Consider the following 16,827-nt stretch of genomic DNA (forward strand, 5'->3'; position numbering starts at 1 on the left):
TTGAGTTAGGTGAGTGAGGAACATTTCACCACAGTTCTGTCTTTGGGCGCATAGCTGGTGGCAAGGTTTTGATGGTCAGGAGCTGAATTACTTGTTAGAGTATTCAACCTCTGCTCTGCTCTTGTAGGCACACCATTGATAGGGCTGGCCCAGTTAAGCTTCTGGGCAACAGTAGCACCCAGGATATTTATAGTGGAAGCATTCAGATCCTGAGCAGACTTGGATTTCAGAGTCAAGATGCTTAAGTATTTGGTATAAAGGATGCAGGTTGTAGAAGAGAGGTGTGCAATTAATTTTGAGAGCAGGAGGCACAGTTAGCTTTCTACAGAATCAGACACATTAGGAATCTTGAAAGGACAGTTTCTGCTCCAAGTCTCTCAGATCAACAGCTTCAGCTGGGATTTCTGTGTCTATAGAAGAGTTTCCAGTCTTACTGGTAAACTCAAGAGCCATTTGTCACTCTGTCAGGCAAGCCAAATGTTAAAATGCACCTAAACCAGCTCCAGCTGAAGGAAAGGGCTGCCACTATGGACACACTTTGTGAAAACTCAAGCCAAATAGAAAACCTGTGCACACTATTCCCACGTGTCCCTGATTGTCCAGGATGTTCCAGTTTTGGTTTTAAAAAAAGCTGATTCTAAAAAACCTGACTGGCAGTTATCAGATTGACCTGCTTTTGGCTGATCCAATCAGGGGAGAGCTCCATCTATTCTGGACAGCGATGACATGTGCAGCTTGATGCAGATGGAATAGTCCGTTTTCAATCATAATCGAACCACCAGCATTTTCCAGCAACAGAATTTGGTTTCACGCCTTCTCAGATCTTAAAAGTATGAAGAGAAATATTGCCAGAGAGGCACGGGGGAGGAAGCAGAGAAATAGCAAACAAAAGAGAAAAATGGAAACAAATTACACTGGAGAATGTGAGGGAAACCAATCACTAGCACAATAAAATTAACGTTCCAGCTTGTGATTTTAAGTTCTTTTAAATGACAAATTGAACAGTTTAATACTAAATTTTTTGTACATAATAGACATTAGTAGAACAAGACAATGGAGATGGTTGTGCTAACTGAGGAGACTGATTTGGGAATTGTGTAATTCGACTAGAAATTTGCTTATGTCTTTCCATTATTGAAGGGAGGGAAAGAGAAACAAGGTAACTAAAGACCCATCATTTTAATTCTTCACACTTAATAATGATTTGGATGAAGGAATAAAGAGCTTATATCCAAGGTAGAAGGAAGTGTGAATAGTGCAGATGGGAGCAGAAGGACATAGGCAAGTTGAGCAAGTAGCCTAAACTATGGCAACTGGAGCTCAATATAGGCAAATGCGAGGCCATCCATTTGGACCCAAAACAGATAAAGCAGAGTATTTTCTAAATGGTAAGAAACAATGAACTGTAGAGTAGCAGAAAGATTTAAGAATCCAAGTACACACATAATTACAAGACAGTAGTCAAGTACAAAAATATAGATATAGATCAACTGGGAAAGTGGGCAAAGGAGTGGCAAATGGAATTTCATGCAGACAATTGTGAAGTGATGCATTTTGGGAAGTTAAACCAGGGCAGGACTTATACAGTGAATGGCAGGGCCCTGGGGAGTGTTCTAGAGCAGAGACACCTTGGGGTACAAGTACATAGTTCCCTGAAAGTGGCAACACAGGTAGACAAGGTGGTGAAGACGACGTATGGCATGCTTGTCTTCATCGGTCGAGGCATTGAGTACAAGAATTGGGATGTCATCTTACAGTTGTACATAATGTTGGTTAGGCCGCATTTGGAGTACTGTGTGCAGTTCTGGTCGCCGCACTACAGGAAAGATGTGATTAAGCTAGAGAGGGTGCATAAAAGATTTTCAAGGATGTTGCCTGGTTTGGAGGGCTTGAGTTATAAAAAGAGATTGGATAGGCTGGGTCTAAAGGAGACTGAGAGAGGACATGATAGAGGTATATAAAATTATGAGAGGCATAGATAGGGTAGATAGCCAGAGTCTGTTTCTCATGGTAGGGGTGACTAAAACTAGAGGGCATAGATTTAAGGTGAGAGGGAGGAGGTTTAAAGGGGATCAAAGGGGTAAATTTTTCACACAAAGAATAGTGGGTATCTGGAATTAGCTGCCTGAGGTGGTGGTGGAGGCAGGAACAGTAGTGACATTTAAGAAGCATCTGGACAGGTACTTGAATGAGCAAGGCATAGAGGGATATGGAATTAAGGCAGGCAGGTGGGATTAGTATAGATAGGCATTATGGTCAGCATGGACACGGTGGGCCGAAGGGCCTGTTTCTATGCTGTACAACTCTATGATTCTAAAAAGCAATCAAAAAGGCTAATGGGATGTTGGCGTTTATCTCCAGGAGCTGAAATACAAAGGGGAGGAAGTTGGTGTATATAGAGGTTTGGTTAGACCGCGTCTTGAGCATTGCGTTGAGTTTTGGGCACTGCATCTTGTTATGAAACTGCTTCTATTTTTAAAAATATTTTTTGAGGACACATGTTTTAGAATTGTGGAGATGGATTCATTGGAGGACTGGAGTGATTCTATAGATGCTGGACTTTGTTTTTTTTTAAAAAAAGGTCACCAGAAGGACTTTGGGACTTGAGCTTTCTGTTTAAGAACAACACTTACTAGAAGTCACATATCTTCAGCTAAGTAAACAGCAAAATCCTGAGTTGTTTACAGAGAAGTGACATGTCACGAATTATGGTGGTCAAGAGTTGGTTTCATTTTGAATATTGTTTTGAGTCAGTTGGAGGTCAGCCTGCTAAGAGAGACCAGTTCATCCTTTCTCCACCTCTTTAAGAAACCGTGAATCCACTGTGTGATAACTGAAACCCCTGATGCCGCTTTTCTCCTGAAAAGTCTGCCAGACTAATTCCCGATGCTACCTGAGAAGAACTGCTCCAGAAAGATCCCAGTGACAGCCATCTATGCTTATTTGGGACACCAGAATAAAGGGACAACTGCTATCATTCCAAGTCTTCTCATTTTCCTTCAAAAATTAAAAAGATCTTTGCAGAGAAAACGTCTTTATTTTTTCTTTGTATGTGGGGATGTATGTTGGGCAAAGTTAGAAGGGAACTTTCATATTTCAATAGGTGTGTTAATGCTTTGCATCTTTACTGAATACATCTTGTTTTATAATAAATTGATAATTTTGTTCCTTATTAAAGAAACCTGGTTGGTGAATTTTATTGTGAAATAAAAAGAGTATATAATTGGCCGTATCAGTAACTGGGTAAACATTTAAATATATGTTGTGACCTGTGGAGAAATGGAACAGAAAGACAGCGCACTCCTCCTGCCAGTCGGAATAACCTCAAAGGATATATCAGCCGTGATCTAACTGAATGGTGGAGCAGGTTTGAGGGGTTGAATGGCCTATTGTTGCTGTGTCTGAAACCTCACTACGTGAGCCCAACAAGAGGATCCAGAAAGCTCCTCTTCAGAATTTAATTCTTAATAAGACAGTGAACCCACATTTTGTTCCTCCTTTCACACCCACCCATATTTTGTATGCAGATGTTGATCAAATGGGGACAGCTTAATTTCCTACCCTTAATAACAACAAAAAGACCACAATCGATTTTAAACATCTTATGTTACATTTCATACTTCATGTATAAATCACAATCTTCAAAAATACTTTTCTGTAGAAATTCATTTGAAAACTTTTCTCATGAAAAGTTTTTAAAGTGTAAAAATTAAAAAATAGTATTCCATCTACTAGTTCAATGCATTCTATGCTCATCTATTATGAATAAGCATTTTTAGTACATATACATTTAAAAAACAGCAAAAAGGTACAAGTTTGTCAAAGATACAATTTGTCATACAAAGTTAGCTTATTTACATTAATTCATTGGCTTCGCTAGACACGCGCCATTGGTTCTGTAGTTTCACTGTAGTTGAGTTTGTGTGTTACACACACAAGCTATAGTTACGTGATTGTCTGTATGAAGTACATCTTCCTTCAACACCCAGACATCTCCATTTCTAGCTTGTTGTGGGAAGAGACAAATTAAAGGGATCTTAGTTTTTTTAAAATTGTATTTTGCACTCATCAAGGGAAGGGACATTAGTGCTGGAGGATGGAACATTGAGGCACAACTGTGAACAAACATACCACAGACTAGGTAGGGCACGAGTTGGACACAAAATGGATCAGTACACCAACCACCCTGTGACTGCAAGCATATTAAACCAGCCAAGTTGGTCAGGAGAAATATTATTTCTATTGCATGTGTTCTGTATTTACCTTCATGTGGAGTCTTCACAGTTTTGTGGTCTAATCTTGAAGAAATAGAGAGAGAATGCACTATTGTAAAGTCAAAACAGTATTGACACGTTCAATTGACATTCCTGTTTTTAAAGGAACGGCAGGTTTAAAAACATGTGGATCTTAGTTGGTATTTCATTGGGTTTCAGATCGAAGAGATCAGAGTGTTCAGCTCATGGATTTAAAGTGCAACATTCGATTGAGGGAAAAAAAAATGAGCCACAATACTATTAGAGTGATGAGGGATGGACTCTAATTGGTCCTTAAATGGACATTGTAGAGGTATTTATAATATACTTGGGCTGTATAGTATTCTTAAAAAAACTAGCACAAGGCAGGTTTGGTGCGATATTATCTACCATTCAACAGAGTGAAGACTGTAGGAATCTTACATAAATTATATGAAGAAAGTTGCTGCAAACAGAATTAATTACTAGATCTGGGCATTGTTACCTTTGCAAGGACTGAAAATGAAAGGTGCAGATTTCAGATTGCATGGTTCACTACGGGAAATGTCATTAGGCCAAGAAAAAAGATTAAAAAGCCCAAACTGTAACACAGAATAATACTCATTTTACATTGCCCCACCACTGTCCATCAACCTAACCTCAGCATCAACCTGTGTTCAACTAGTGCCTTATTTTTAATTTCCGACACCAGCTCTCTCTACAGCCTACATGGAATGGCCAGCTTATTTCCAAGAATAGGCATTCAGATTACTCATTGGCCATTTGGCTCACAGAAACTTTACAAATTCTGGCTGAGTTGCTTCTAGTCAATGCATGGGTATTTGTACATTATTGGAGTGGGGGTGGGGTGGAAGAGAGGGAACTTAAAATTCATGAGAATTCATAATTCATCCCAATAAGCTTAAAATGGAAATGTCCACCAGTGCTACAATTCCACTCCCATATTCTAACTCCTGCACAATTCTATGAAAATCTTTTTATGAAGTTTTATAATGAGCAGAAATTTCAGATGCCTTCATGATCATAACATCTGTCAATGTTAACCTATAAAATGGAACAGGGTGAACCATTATTGAATGTAATTGGAAAATTACATTCCTTTCTTTCATATTATTCAACAGATTCCTTCATGACTTGGTTGTGAGCAGGCTTGCTTGGTAGATGAATCCCAACGGTTGAAGGCCTACCTCTAATATTCAGTTATTACAGGGTTATGCCCTTTGACCCAACTGTAACATCATAAGTAAATCAAAAACAAGTGGCTAAAACAGACTTGTCTGAAATCCCCTGCTTCCTTTCAAAGTAACTTTTAAATGTTTGGTTCTTCAATGCTTCCTTCCACAAACATTTCACCAAAAGTACAGAACTATAACCTTTTACTCTCTCAAAAATTCACAAAAATATACATTATTATGTGGGCAGAGAAAGTGAAAAGAAATTTTAATCTCCAGACTATGGCTGGAATTTTAAAAGGCTTAACAAAAAAAAAAGCACCGACTCTAAGTATCTTCTGCGTTGGTAGAACAAGTCTAGAAAACAGATTTCTACCCCAAATATCTCAAATACTAACGTAATAATCTAAGTACCTGTAAATTTTACAGATTGAAGATTTTTTCCATGTGTTTCATAAGTACAGTGAAATGTTCCAACCCCCAAGGTTTCCTTCTCAACATGGGAGTTTTTCCAATTTAACACTGTGTTTCTTCATATAAAGTACAACTTTGAGAAAAGTTATTATAAACAAAAAAATTAGTTCAGATCCAGAAATTGGCAAGATACAAGTTCAAAAAGTAGAGCTTCCAATGGGAATAGAGAAGGATATACATGTTGTATCAATCCCACCCAAGACCTCACGCAAGGGAACAGTTCCCTGGGAAGAGGTAGTGGGAGAAAAAGGACGTTTAGGTTTCTACCCTTCTGGGGTCCATGACATCGCCAAACCTCTGATTTTGCCAACCATCCAAAAGTTTGGTGTATTTGTGCGTTTTTGGACCAAATGGCAAAAGCAGCATTTCTTGCTGTGACTGCCAATTGTATCCCTTTTGCTGACCGGAGAATAATGTGACATGTCAGTTGAGGGAGGATACACTGCCCCAACCCATCTCTTAATTCAGCCTCTTAATTTTGGCAAGGGGACAAGATCCTTTCTGCAGAATGGAATATCAATTATTGGAAATTGTCCCTGTAAAGGTTAGGGTCAGCAATTACTTTGAGTGCAGACCATGTGGATTTCCCACATCTATTCTAACTGTAGCAGTGAATGAGCCTCACAGTTAAACTCCTTCATTTATCACTTCACTTAAGCTTCCAATCTGGTGAATGCAATCTAATAATTATCCCTGGAACATTTTGAGTAAGATATATACTTAAAGCGAAGATAAGCAAAATAAAAACGCAAGCTGTATCATATCCACATTAAAGGAAACAATTGCCTGAAACTATCACTCTTCATTGGGGCCTTACTGGACTTTGGGAGACTCACTGGTCTAGATCTGCGCTGAGACTCCCACTAAGTGCCAAGTTTCAACAGAGTTTAGCAGGTGACTGGTTGAGAGCAGCAACGTTCAGAAATAGAATAACCCTCTTTCCTCACCCCCATCCCGCCACACACACCGAAGTATATTTGTCAAAGGTTTAGCCCAATTGAGAGCCATGGTCAACACAAGGCCTGCTCATCAATTACTGCACAATCTGAGAAGGCCAGCTGATAAGGGCCTCTGGGTGTAGGTACTTTTTTTTTAAAAACCTGATTACTAAGAACAAGTTCCCGCTGCTAAAACCTAGCAAATACTGGAGAGATCATCATCAAGTTATAAATCCACTTCTTCAAATAAGGCAGAAACTGAGAATCTTTTGGCGAATCCCAGTAAGTGATTCATCGGAAATGTTATACTTCAGGAGACTACAGTGATGAAGGAATGATTAAAGATTGTTGTCTTACACATTTAAAAATAAAACGGATATCAAAATAGAACAGTTCTAAACTATTCCACCTGCCATATCCCTGTGCCACAGTGTCACTGGACAAGGAAAACATTCAGTACAAACTTACATGAAGGCGTTACATTAGGAATGTTAGTACCATGGAAGCAGTATCAAAGCAATCTAAAAATAAGGGGTCAGCTTATGAAAATAACTGGCAGTGGAGGATCTAAGCTGGAACTCTGAACCACTGAACTTCAGCATCTCCCCTATTCTCCTGCCCTCCCCCCCACCCCACCTAAAAACAAAACAAAACCCTGGCAGGGTTGCACTTTCTTTCGATAATAAGTTATACAGTTTGATTTCTTAAGAGCAATATTAGTAGAAGCTGGCATGTAATGTTGCTGTCACAATTCCTGCATGACTCTGACCCTAGCTTCAGCTCTGCGGAATCCTCAATTGGAACAGTTCACAGATTTGAGGAAGGAACCACACAGAATGCAGCGTGTCACTGGTGGTGATCTATTGCAATTTTAAAAAAAAATGACCTTGCTCAAGTTCACAGCTTGTGCTGCTCAAAAGGAGTTTTAAAAAGTCACACAAACATGGATATGGGAAGTGACATCAGTGATTAAAATAAATAAAACCTTCTTCAAGACACACTGAAGTCTCATTTGAGTCCCTAAAGTCTGAGAGAGCTGATCTTTGTTAAGACTTGTTGAGTACCTCATAGGAACAGTTCCTCTCCTTCCCCATACAACCAAGTGATGGGAAATCTCCCGACCAGAAGTACAAGGAATTCTTCTTCCTTCGTTTCGGGTGGATGGACAAAGAGTCTCTTGTCACAAGTGCTCAGGCAAACACCTGCATATTGCTCCTCTGCTGCTCTGGAATGTGCGAAACCTGCGGGCGCTGTCCGATCGGGGCCGGGCTGGGTGTGATGTCGGACCAGTCGGACGTGGAATGTGGAGAGGAGCTGGACCACTGATCAGGGGACTCGGGAGAGGGCGTTAGGTACGGGTGCTCGCTCTGAAGATGAACACTGTGGTTCGGGGTGTTGTCCATCGCCGAAACGTAGCTGTGCTGAGATGGCGGGGTGGGGTACTTATCGATCTGCACCGAACTTGGCAGTTTGTGGTAAGGCGGCAGGGTGGTCTGTGATACCTGACCCTCTTGGGTTGTGGGCAGCATGGAGTTGTTCAGTTGGCCATTTGGCAGCTGGACGATCTCAGGCATCTGGTGCATGTTGCCTCCAGTCACTGGTGTCATTGAGCCACAGTAAGGCTGCCCTTGTTGCTGCGTTACTTGAGTGTTTTGCTGCTGCTGCATCATTGACTGTGATGTAGCACTGTTCATCGGTTGGTAGGTTAATATCTGTGGTAACTGCTCCCTGAGCATAGTCATGTGCACTGAAGGCATGTTAGCCTGCAGCACTAGATTCTGTTGGTGAATATTTGGGTACGCACCAGAGACCTGGTGCAGGATACCCAGCATTGGGTTGTACTGGGAGGTGGTGACTCGGTTCATCCACTCTGCTTGCATGTTCACATTTTCGACCCTTCCCAAGGGCAGCCCCAGGCTGGTGCTTTGCCCAGCCATGGTAGGATGGGACATGGAGGGGAGGACCTGATTCAGGATTGTGTCGGAGTCCATGTTCATACCTTTCCTTTCACTTAGGTTTGAGAAGGACATTGCCAACTGGCTCTGCACCGGAGTGGACGGGTGGAGAGATGCTGGTGGTGATTGGTGTAAAACCCCTGATGACATCAGTAGAGGCGGAGATGTGGTGGACAAGTAGGTATGTGGAGATTCCAGCGATTCGACTGGCGACAGAGCCAGCGAGCTCTCCACAAGGGCCCCTTTATCATTGCCAATGGATCTTTTCCGCCGCCTGGCTTTGGCCTCCTTGGAGTCTTTAGCATTGCCTGCAGTGAGGTTCTTTGTGCTCGGCCGTCTTGCCTTCTTGCCCATGGGCGTCATCTTGAGGTTCACAAAGGAGCTGCCAGTTGGGCAGGTCACTGGAGACATGGTGGATCCCATCATGGGTCCAACTGGGCCCTGTGGGCTCCGGACCAGGTTGTACTCATCCAGCAGCTGGACAATGTCGTGGTGCATCCGTTCCTGTGCGATGTCACGAGGGAGTCTGTCCATGTGGTCGGTGATGTCGCGGTTGGAAAAGTGGTCCAGTAGGATTTTGGCAGCTTCAAAGCTGCCTTCCCGGGCAGCAAGAAACAAGGGCGTCTCCTCCTGCAGACAGAGGATGCAAAGAATTTCTTGTTAGACAGAGTAACGGTCGGCATCCACTACTAAACTGAGTGAAATTTAATTTTTGTGCGTCACTGGGGCAAAATTCAATCCTCCTCAGACACTATTAGGCAAGTTGCCAACAATGCAATGAGATTCAGGAGGAGAAATATGTCTGGGCAATGAGTCTCCTGTGTGGATCAGAAGAGGTATATGAGCTGAATAGATGGCTCAGGTAGGTTTGGCTGCACTTCAAGCTACAGTCCCCTACTGCAAATGGTCTAACTGAAGGGACAACAGTGAAACTGAGCTGGAATACAGGAACAGGAGGAGGCCATTCAACCCCTTGAATTTGTTCTGCCATTCCATTAGATCATGGCTGAGGTGGTTAGATGGAGTTAAGATACAGGCTAATTAAATGCGCCACCGCGCTTAGGATTGCGGCGGCTCCGTGATGGGTGGCGGTGTTTTTGCCCGCTGCCGATTTTGGCAGCGGGGGCACAAATCTCAGCCCCAAGTGTATGATAAAGCTGAGCTGTGACCTCCCGCCCCCAACTGCCCCTGCCTTTAGCTCTCTCACCTTGTTAACACCTGTGGAGTTTTATCCTAACCTTGATGGCAAGGATGAGGGTGGAACAGTGAAATTATATCACTTGTGTGCAGACTCATCACAATACCAGCTGTGATAATAGGGGCAAGGGAAACTCTCAAGAGTTCGGGTAGGGAAACATAGGGCAGGGTATCTGTTAGGCCCTCAGCCATGTGTAATGTATAGCAAGGGCCAGGTCAAGGAAAGGTTGACAGATAGGGGAGTCAGTGGGATTCACTGAGGGGGACTGGCACAGTAGGAACCTGTGACCCTCCTGGGTCAGAATGTGCTATCTATAATTTGAGGTGGGTTTAAATCAGAACACTACAGTACCTTGTTGTCCTGCATGTCCTTGTTGGCTCCGTTCTTCAGTAGGGCCTGGGTTGCATCCACATTGTTAACGGCTGCTGCCCAGTGAAGCGCTGATTTACCTGTGGGGAGAGCATCAACGCAGCGTTAAAGAGAGTGTTACTCCGTCGTAGAGCACAGCATCATGTGACTGTAACAAAAACTAACATGATGATCAACCCACGTTAAACACATGTATGACACCCACTCCATGAGCAGAGACTGTAGTGCAAGAGGCAGATAACAGATATATTAACCGAAATTAAGACATCTCCATGTTGAGTCCAGTTCCTCTCCACCCAGCCCTTCCCCTCCCCACCCCCAAATAAAATATCTTTCAGCCCCAATTTGATCCTACACCCAACTTTCACACTAAGCCCATTCCCATTTTCATTCATTTTCTAGTGACATTTACTACATTTTCAGTGACCAATAATAATCTTTCACCCTACTTGTCAAATTTTTTTTTTGTTGATTTGTAGTAGATAGGAAGATGAGTGTTTAGGCAGAAGGAAGCTTTGCAAACTTCCCCCTCCCCCTTCATCTTAATTGTGGGTTACATATTTTGGCGGGGGCGGGAAAAATCGAACAGCGACTCTTTTGAGGAGGGGAAGTCTCAACTCATACATGAGGTGGTGTCAGCTGTGGCTCAGTGGATAGCAATCTCACTTCTGAGTCAGACGGTTGTGAGTTCAAGTCTCACTCCAGAGACTGGAGCACACAATCTCGGCTGACAGGCTCAGTGCAGGACTGAGGGAGAGGTGCACTGTGGTGGGGGTGGGGGGTGCGTTTTCCAGATGTGACGTTAAACCAAGGCCCTTGGTCTGCCCTCACTGGTGGATGTTAAATATCCGATGCCACTATTTCAATGAAGAGCTGGGGAGTCCTCCTGGCCAATATTTATCCCTTAACCAACGTCACTACAAAGTTATCTGGTCATTTATCTCACATCTATTGGTGCGATCATGAAAGGCACTAAAATATAAGTATTTTCTTTAGAAATCCCATGTCTGTCTTACCATGATCATCCACAGCATTAACATCTGCGTGGCAGTTAATCAGCTCAACTACCATCCCTTCAACAGCAAGGCGGGCAGCCAGGATCAGTGGTGTGGTACCATCGTTCATTCGGCAATCCAGGTCAGTGGCCCGATTTCTGATCAGAATCTATACAAGAAAGATCCGTTTACTGCACGTTCTTTTTATCATCCAGCACACCCTTCGCTCGATCCCGTCCCCATCTGCCATCACAGCCACTAGCCTGCATGGATCGTGCAGGCCGCAGTCTACAGAGAACATCACTATGTCTGGGTAAGGACAATGGTAAGAGACGGATGGGTCCAGTACACACAGCATGGCAGCCTGCCTAGAGTAAGGATACTGGTATTCAATGGCTGATGAAATCGCTGCTGGAATTTGGGCCCAAACAAATAATAACCGCCAGCTGTCTCATGGATTACCAATCCATTATTTAGCATGTCAGATACAAGGGAGAATAACTGAGCAGAGTCATTTGAAGCAGGTAAGCTTCCACTCTTCAGTTATAAACATCAAATGTATATTGATCCATAGGTGCTCACACTCTTAAATTAAACTGAGGTTTCCTACAATTTCTGAAAGACCAAGAGTTTGAGAAATAACCCTGGCCTCTTTTTGGACTGCAGTTATTGGCCTGAAATGTCTTGAAAAGGTTTTGGTGTAACTCTGGAATAAGAGCTGAGTTGTGGTATATTTTCCGAGGCAATTAGCACATAACCGATTCACATCAAAACATCCCTGCACATGAATTTCCTTGATCATTTGCACCACTCCCGAGTTACACCTGTTAATACCACACTTCACTCATCAACATAGCTCTGCACCACCCGATGCAAAATACCAGAAAGTGCCAGTTTCCTGCATTTACTCCCATTCTGAACCGTCGTAAATTTACAGCCAACATTTCAGGTGGAGAAGCATTTGGAATAGCTATTTCTGGTGCTACATAGTGATTATTTAAGCTTTTGTTTGAAAAAAAATTCTCACCGAGACTGGAACTGTTTTTTCTATATCTTTGAACACATTTTTATGGCATCAGATTAATTTACGTTAAAAAAGAAAACATTTTCACAATTGCATTTTCTAAGACATGCTGTACTTCACGTGCATGACCAATGGCTTCAAACTTCAATTTTATGACATTAATAAGATAAAAGAGGAAGGTGGATGGTGTATGTTCTACACTTTTCCTGGGCAGTGATTGTTTATGGTTTTTTTACGCCAGTTTTTATGTTCCGACATATGCTATTGCAATTTTCAGGAAATCTGGACACAAGGTTGGCATAAATTCAGCATAAGTGCAATCCAGGAAATTCTGGGCTATTTGCATCAAAAATTGAAATATTCAGCAATCCCCTTACACCAACCACCAGGAAAAATTGATTAAAAGAAAACTGAAAAAATAAAACATAACAAGGCATTTCTCTGCTCTAATCAGGGACCACCATCTTACCTTTAAGTCATTGAGAGAGTTGGGATTTTCTCTTTAACTGCAGTCTAACTGTGTTTAGTTTGTTTGGTGCTCACTGCTCCTCACCCGGCCCCGCACACACTCACCTGGAACACCCCCTGAGCATCAGCTGCCACGGCTGCATGGAGAGGTGATCGACCCATGTTATCTTGGGCATTGGCGTCTGCGCCCGCGTCGAGGAGACGTTTGGCTGCGTCTGCCCGGGCATAGCGTGCAGCCAGGTGGAGAGACGTCTCCCCGGTCCGGTCTGTCTGGGAATGGAGGCTTGCACCCTGATAGATGAGATCGGTGATGACATTGGCTGACGAGTCCTCAGTGTCTTCCTCCTCCTCAATTCCAGTGTCCAGCCCGCCGCCTCGTAGTGATGCCAACATAAGAGGTGTAAAACCATCTGGGGCAAAAATAAAATCCAATGTAAACGGAGAGAGTGCTGGATATTCAAAATGATAACTATTACATAGAATTTATATTATATAGCTCAACAGGTGTATGCTAATGTTTATGCTCCATTCAAGCCTCCTCCTGCCTTACCAGCATATGCCTGTCTCCCTCTTGTGTTTATCTAGCTTCCCTTAAATGCATCTATGCTATTAATCACAACCTCTCCTTGTGGTTGCGAGTTCCACATTCTAACCACTCTCTGAGTAAATAAGTTACTCCTGAATTGCTTATTGGATTTATTAGTGACCATCTTATATTGATGGCCCATAATTTTTGACTCACCCACAAGCAGAAACATCTCCTCTTTGTCTACCCTATCAAACTCCTTCATAAACTTAAAGACCTCTATCAGGTTAACTCTCGGTCTTCTCTTTTCTAGAAAAAAAAAAGCACCCCAGCCTGTTCATTCTTTCTGGACCCTCATACATTGGTATCATCCTTGTAAATCCTTTTTTGCACCTTCTCCAGTGCCTCCATGTCTTTTCTATAATATGGAGGCCAAAACTGTGGACCGTACTCTAGTAAGTATGCTCTAACTAATGTTCTACATAAGTTTAACATAACTTCTCTGCTTTTGAATTTTATAAATACCAAAGTTTCTTTTCATCTCTAACTTAATCCAGGTACAGTACACTGGAGGAATCATTGCAGAGTGCTGGGAAAGACAAGTCTGCAGGTTTGATTCTTTACTCTGCTCACTCTCAGTTTGGAGGAAGCCATTTGGGAGCAATGCTCATCCATAATGATTTATACTCTGCAGGATGACAAATTAAACTTGATAAAGCTTTTTGCTCTGGTGCGAAAAACCGTACCAGTCTCTGGCTGATTTTATAACTAGGGCTGCTGCCCGTACCTGGACCTCTCACGTTGACGTCCATGCAGTCGGCATCCTGCTCCCCTTGAGGTGGGGTCAAGGCCAGGGATGGTGTTAAACGGATGTCTGCTGCCACCAGATGCTGCTGCGTCCATGGTCGATGGTCAATCTGGTCTTCATTCTCTGAGAGTAGGGCCTGATCTTCAGTCTGCAAGGAAGAACATAACATGAGAACGTAAGAACTAGGAGCAGGAGTAGGCAATTCAGCCCCTCGAGCTTGCTCCGCCATTCAATACAATCATGGCTGATCTCACTCAGAGTGTGTGTGTGTCAGTCACCAACACCAAACAAGTTTGCTGCTATACAAGCTATAGTCCTGTGGCTCGGAGAACTTGGAGCAGCAAAGAACTGAACATATATAGTGTATAAAATACCTCTTTGGGTCAATGAGGTGACCAGCATATGTGTATTCAATGGGAAGCTAAATGAGAACATTAGGGAGAAAGGAACAGAAGGCTAGAATTGGATGAAGCAGGGTGGGAGGAAACTGGCATGAAGCCTAAACATTGACATGGACCAGTTCCTGTAAATCCTATGTAATTGGCAAATCAGAAACATGCTTCATCAAGGAGAGAAAGGGTGCAGGAGGAAAAGCACAGTGAGGGCAGTCTTCAGTGGCGAGTTCAATCCTCTTTCAGAAGGAAAGGGCAAGCAAGAGAGTCTGCAATAATTGGCTCTGAAAGTTGCTGCTCTCTGCTTGGTCACTAGAACTTGGTGCACAACCTGTTTGCATTCGAAGGGAACAGACATTATTTTCACTGCTACTATTACCAACAGTCAAATCTAACCTTGTGAGACTTTACAGGTATTGGATGATCTAGGGGATTGTATGTTAAATTGAGCAACAACCATCTCATTATACACAGCCATGTGCAATTTGATTGCAGCAGCCATGATTCAAGTGGCTGATTCTGTGATCAATGTTACCGCCACCGCACACATTCGATGATCAACAGCATTAGGACAACGCTGGTCCCGCCGTCACTGACCCAGCCAACCTTTTAGTTCGTACCTTGAAGGTTCACACTGCAAGGACGAGAACACAGGGAGCCTGAATCAGGAAGTCAAGGCTCCATTGGCAAAAGTGAACAAATTACAGCTGAATAAGTCTGCCACCGAGACTCCTAATCCTCCACTATCACTCCAATCCACCAAAATACTGCTGTCAAACTGACGCCACAACTGCTATGCTATTGGGCTATTGAGCCCACATGGATTACACGTGGTTTATTGCATGTCTCTAAAGACCCACCTTAGGTTTCTTCACCTCTGGCCCTCCTCCCTCCATCCACTGCTCATTCTGGTTGTCATCAATCATGCTGTCATCAGGCACCTGCTTTGACAGATTCCTAAACAAAAAGAAAGCAAGCTTTTATAATTGCTTTTAATCTAATTTTGGTTGGGGTTGCAGTCAGTGGGCGGGGTCTTTGTTCTTACAGTGTGGGTTGGGAGAGTGGGGGATGTTGTGTCAAGTCAGCCAAGAACAGACTTGTTCTGATGAAGCGCCCTTCCACTGTGTGGAGGACAAGCAACTGAGGAATGAGTGGTAACAAAGGGGATCAAACCCTCATACGAGGAGGGCAAATATAAGCAGTGATGGGTAGCCCAGGGAGTCAAAAAAAAAAACCAGGCACCCAAGGCAAGTGCGTGGGAATGACACATTATCAATGGACTCAAACCACACCCTGCAGGTGTTAGCCAGACACAACATAGCAGAATTAGTCAACTGGTGATATCCCATCAAGATCTGACAACTACTGCACTGCAAAGATCACAAGAAACAAGTTATTGTGAAACATCACCAAATCTAATCCGGTTTAACAGGCATTGTTTCAGTTAAAAATATCTACACAGGTCTGAACATGATCAGGAGCACCAGAAGTGCATCAATGCAATACTCAGCCTACCATGATCAGCCCAGACCAGGACAGCATATTTTCGGTACAGGCAACCATTCAGCTCCTTGAGCCTATTCCACCATTCAACCAGATCATCGCTGATCGGTACCTCAATTCTATTTACCTGCTTTTGTTCCATATCCCTCCACACCTTGGTCTGACAAAAGTTGATCTCAGTCTTGAAAATTTCAATTAGCCAAGCATCCACAGTCTTTTCTGAGGGGTGGTGGCAAGGAAGAGTTCCAGAATTCCACTATGCTTCAAGTGAATAAATGCTTCCTGATTTCACTCTATTTTAAAATTATGGCCCTTTGTTTTGGATTCCCTCATCAGAGCAAATAGTGTCGCCATATCAATCCCATCAAATTCCTTTATCATTTTAAACTACCCTCCTTTCTAAATTATTATTTCCATCATTTATAAGGATTTCAGGAATTGTGGTGGGCATTCATCCTATTCAGACGATTAAAACAGGTATCACGAGGTGTCAGCTGATGGCTCAGCCAGTAGCACTCACATCCAAGTCAGAAAGTATGGGTTCAAGTTCCACTCCGAGACTGGAGCACATAATCTAGGCTGACACTCCAGTGCAGTGCTGAGGCAGTGCTGCACTGTCGGAGGTACCATCTTTCGGGTGCAAATTTAAACCAAGGCCCCATTTGCCCTCTGGTACCACATAAAAGATCTCATGGCACTATTTTGAAGAGCAGGGCGCTCCCCCTAGTGTTCTGGCCAATATTTAATCCCTC

General features: G+C 43.0%; 1 protein-coding gene across 3 annotated transcripts in view; it reads right to left on the bottom strand.

The window, feature by feature from the left end:
* Positions 1-1,047: 1,047 nt before the first annotated feature.
* LOC137373077 (neurogenic locus notch homolog protein 2-like) overlaps positions 1,048-16,827 on the bottom strand; it is a 164,491-nt gene continuing 148,711 nt past the window's right edge. For 2 of the 3 annotated variants that reach the window (XM_068037926.1, XM_068037925.1), the window contains exons 28-33: positions 15,433-15,529; positions 14,160-14,328; positions 12,952-13,256; positions 11,376-11,523; positions 10,342-10,439; positions 1,049-9,422 (exon numbers count right to left, since the gene is read on the bottom strand). In XM_068037926.1, coding sequence (XP_067894027.1) covers positions 8,028-9,422; positions 10,342-10,439; positions 11,376-11,523; positions 12,952-13,256; positions 14,160-14,328; positions 15,433-15,529 — 2,212 coding nt within the window. In that variant the 3' untranslated portion in view covers positions 1,049-8,027. Of the gene's footprint in view, positions 9,423-10,341; positions 10,440-11,375; positions 11,524-12,951; positions 13,257-14,159; positions 14,329-15,432; positions 15,530-16,827 lie in introns of all 3 variants that reach the window. The other variant, XM_068037924.1, reaches the window with a different exon arrangement.

The sequence above is a fragment of the Heterodontus francisci genome, chromosome 8 (assembly GCF_036365525.1).
Source record: "Heterodontus francisci isolate sHetFra1 chromosome 8, sHetFra1.hap1, whole genome shotgun sequence".
NCBI lineage: Eukaryota > Metazoa > Chordata > Chondrichthyes > Heterodontiformes > Heterodontidae > Heterodontus > Heterodontus francisci.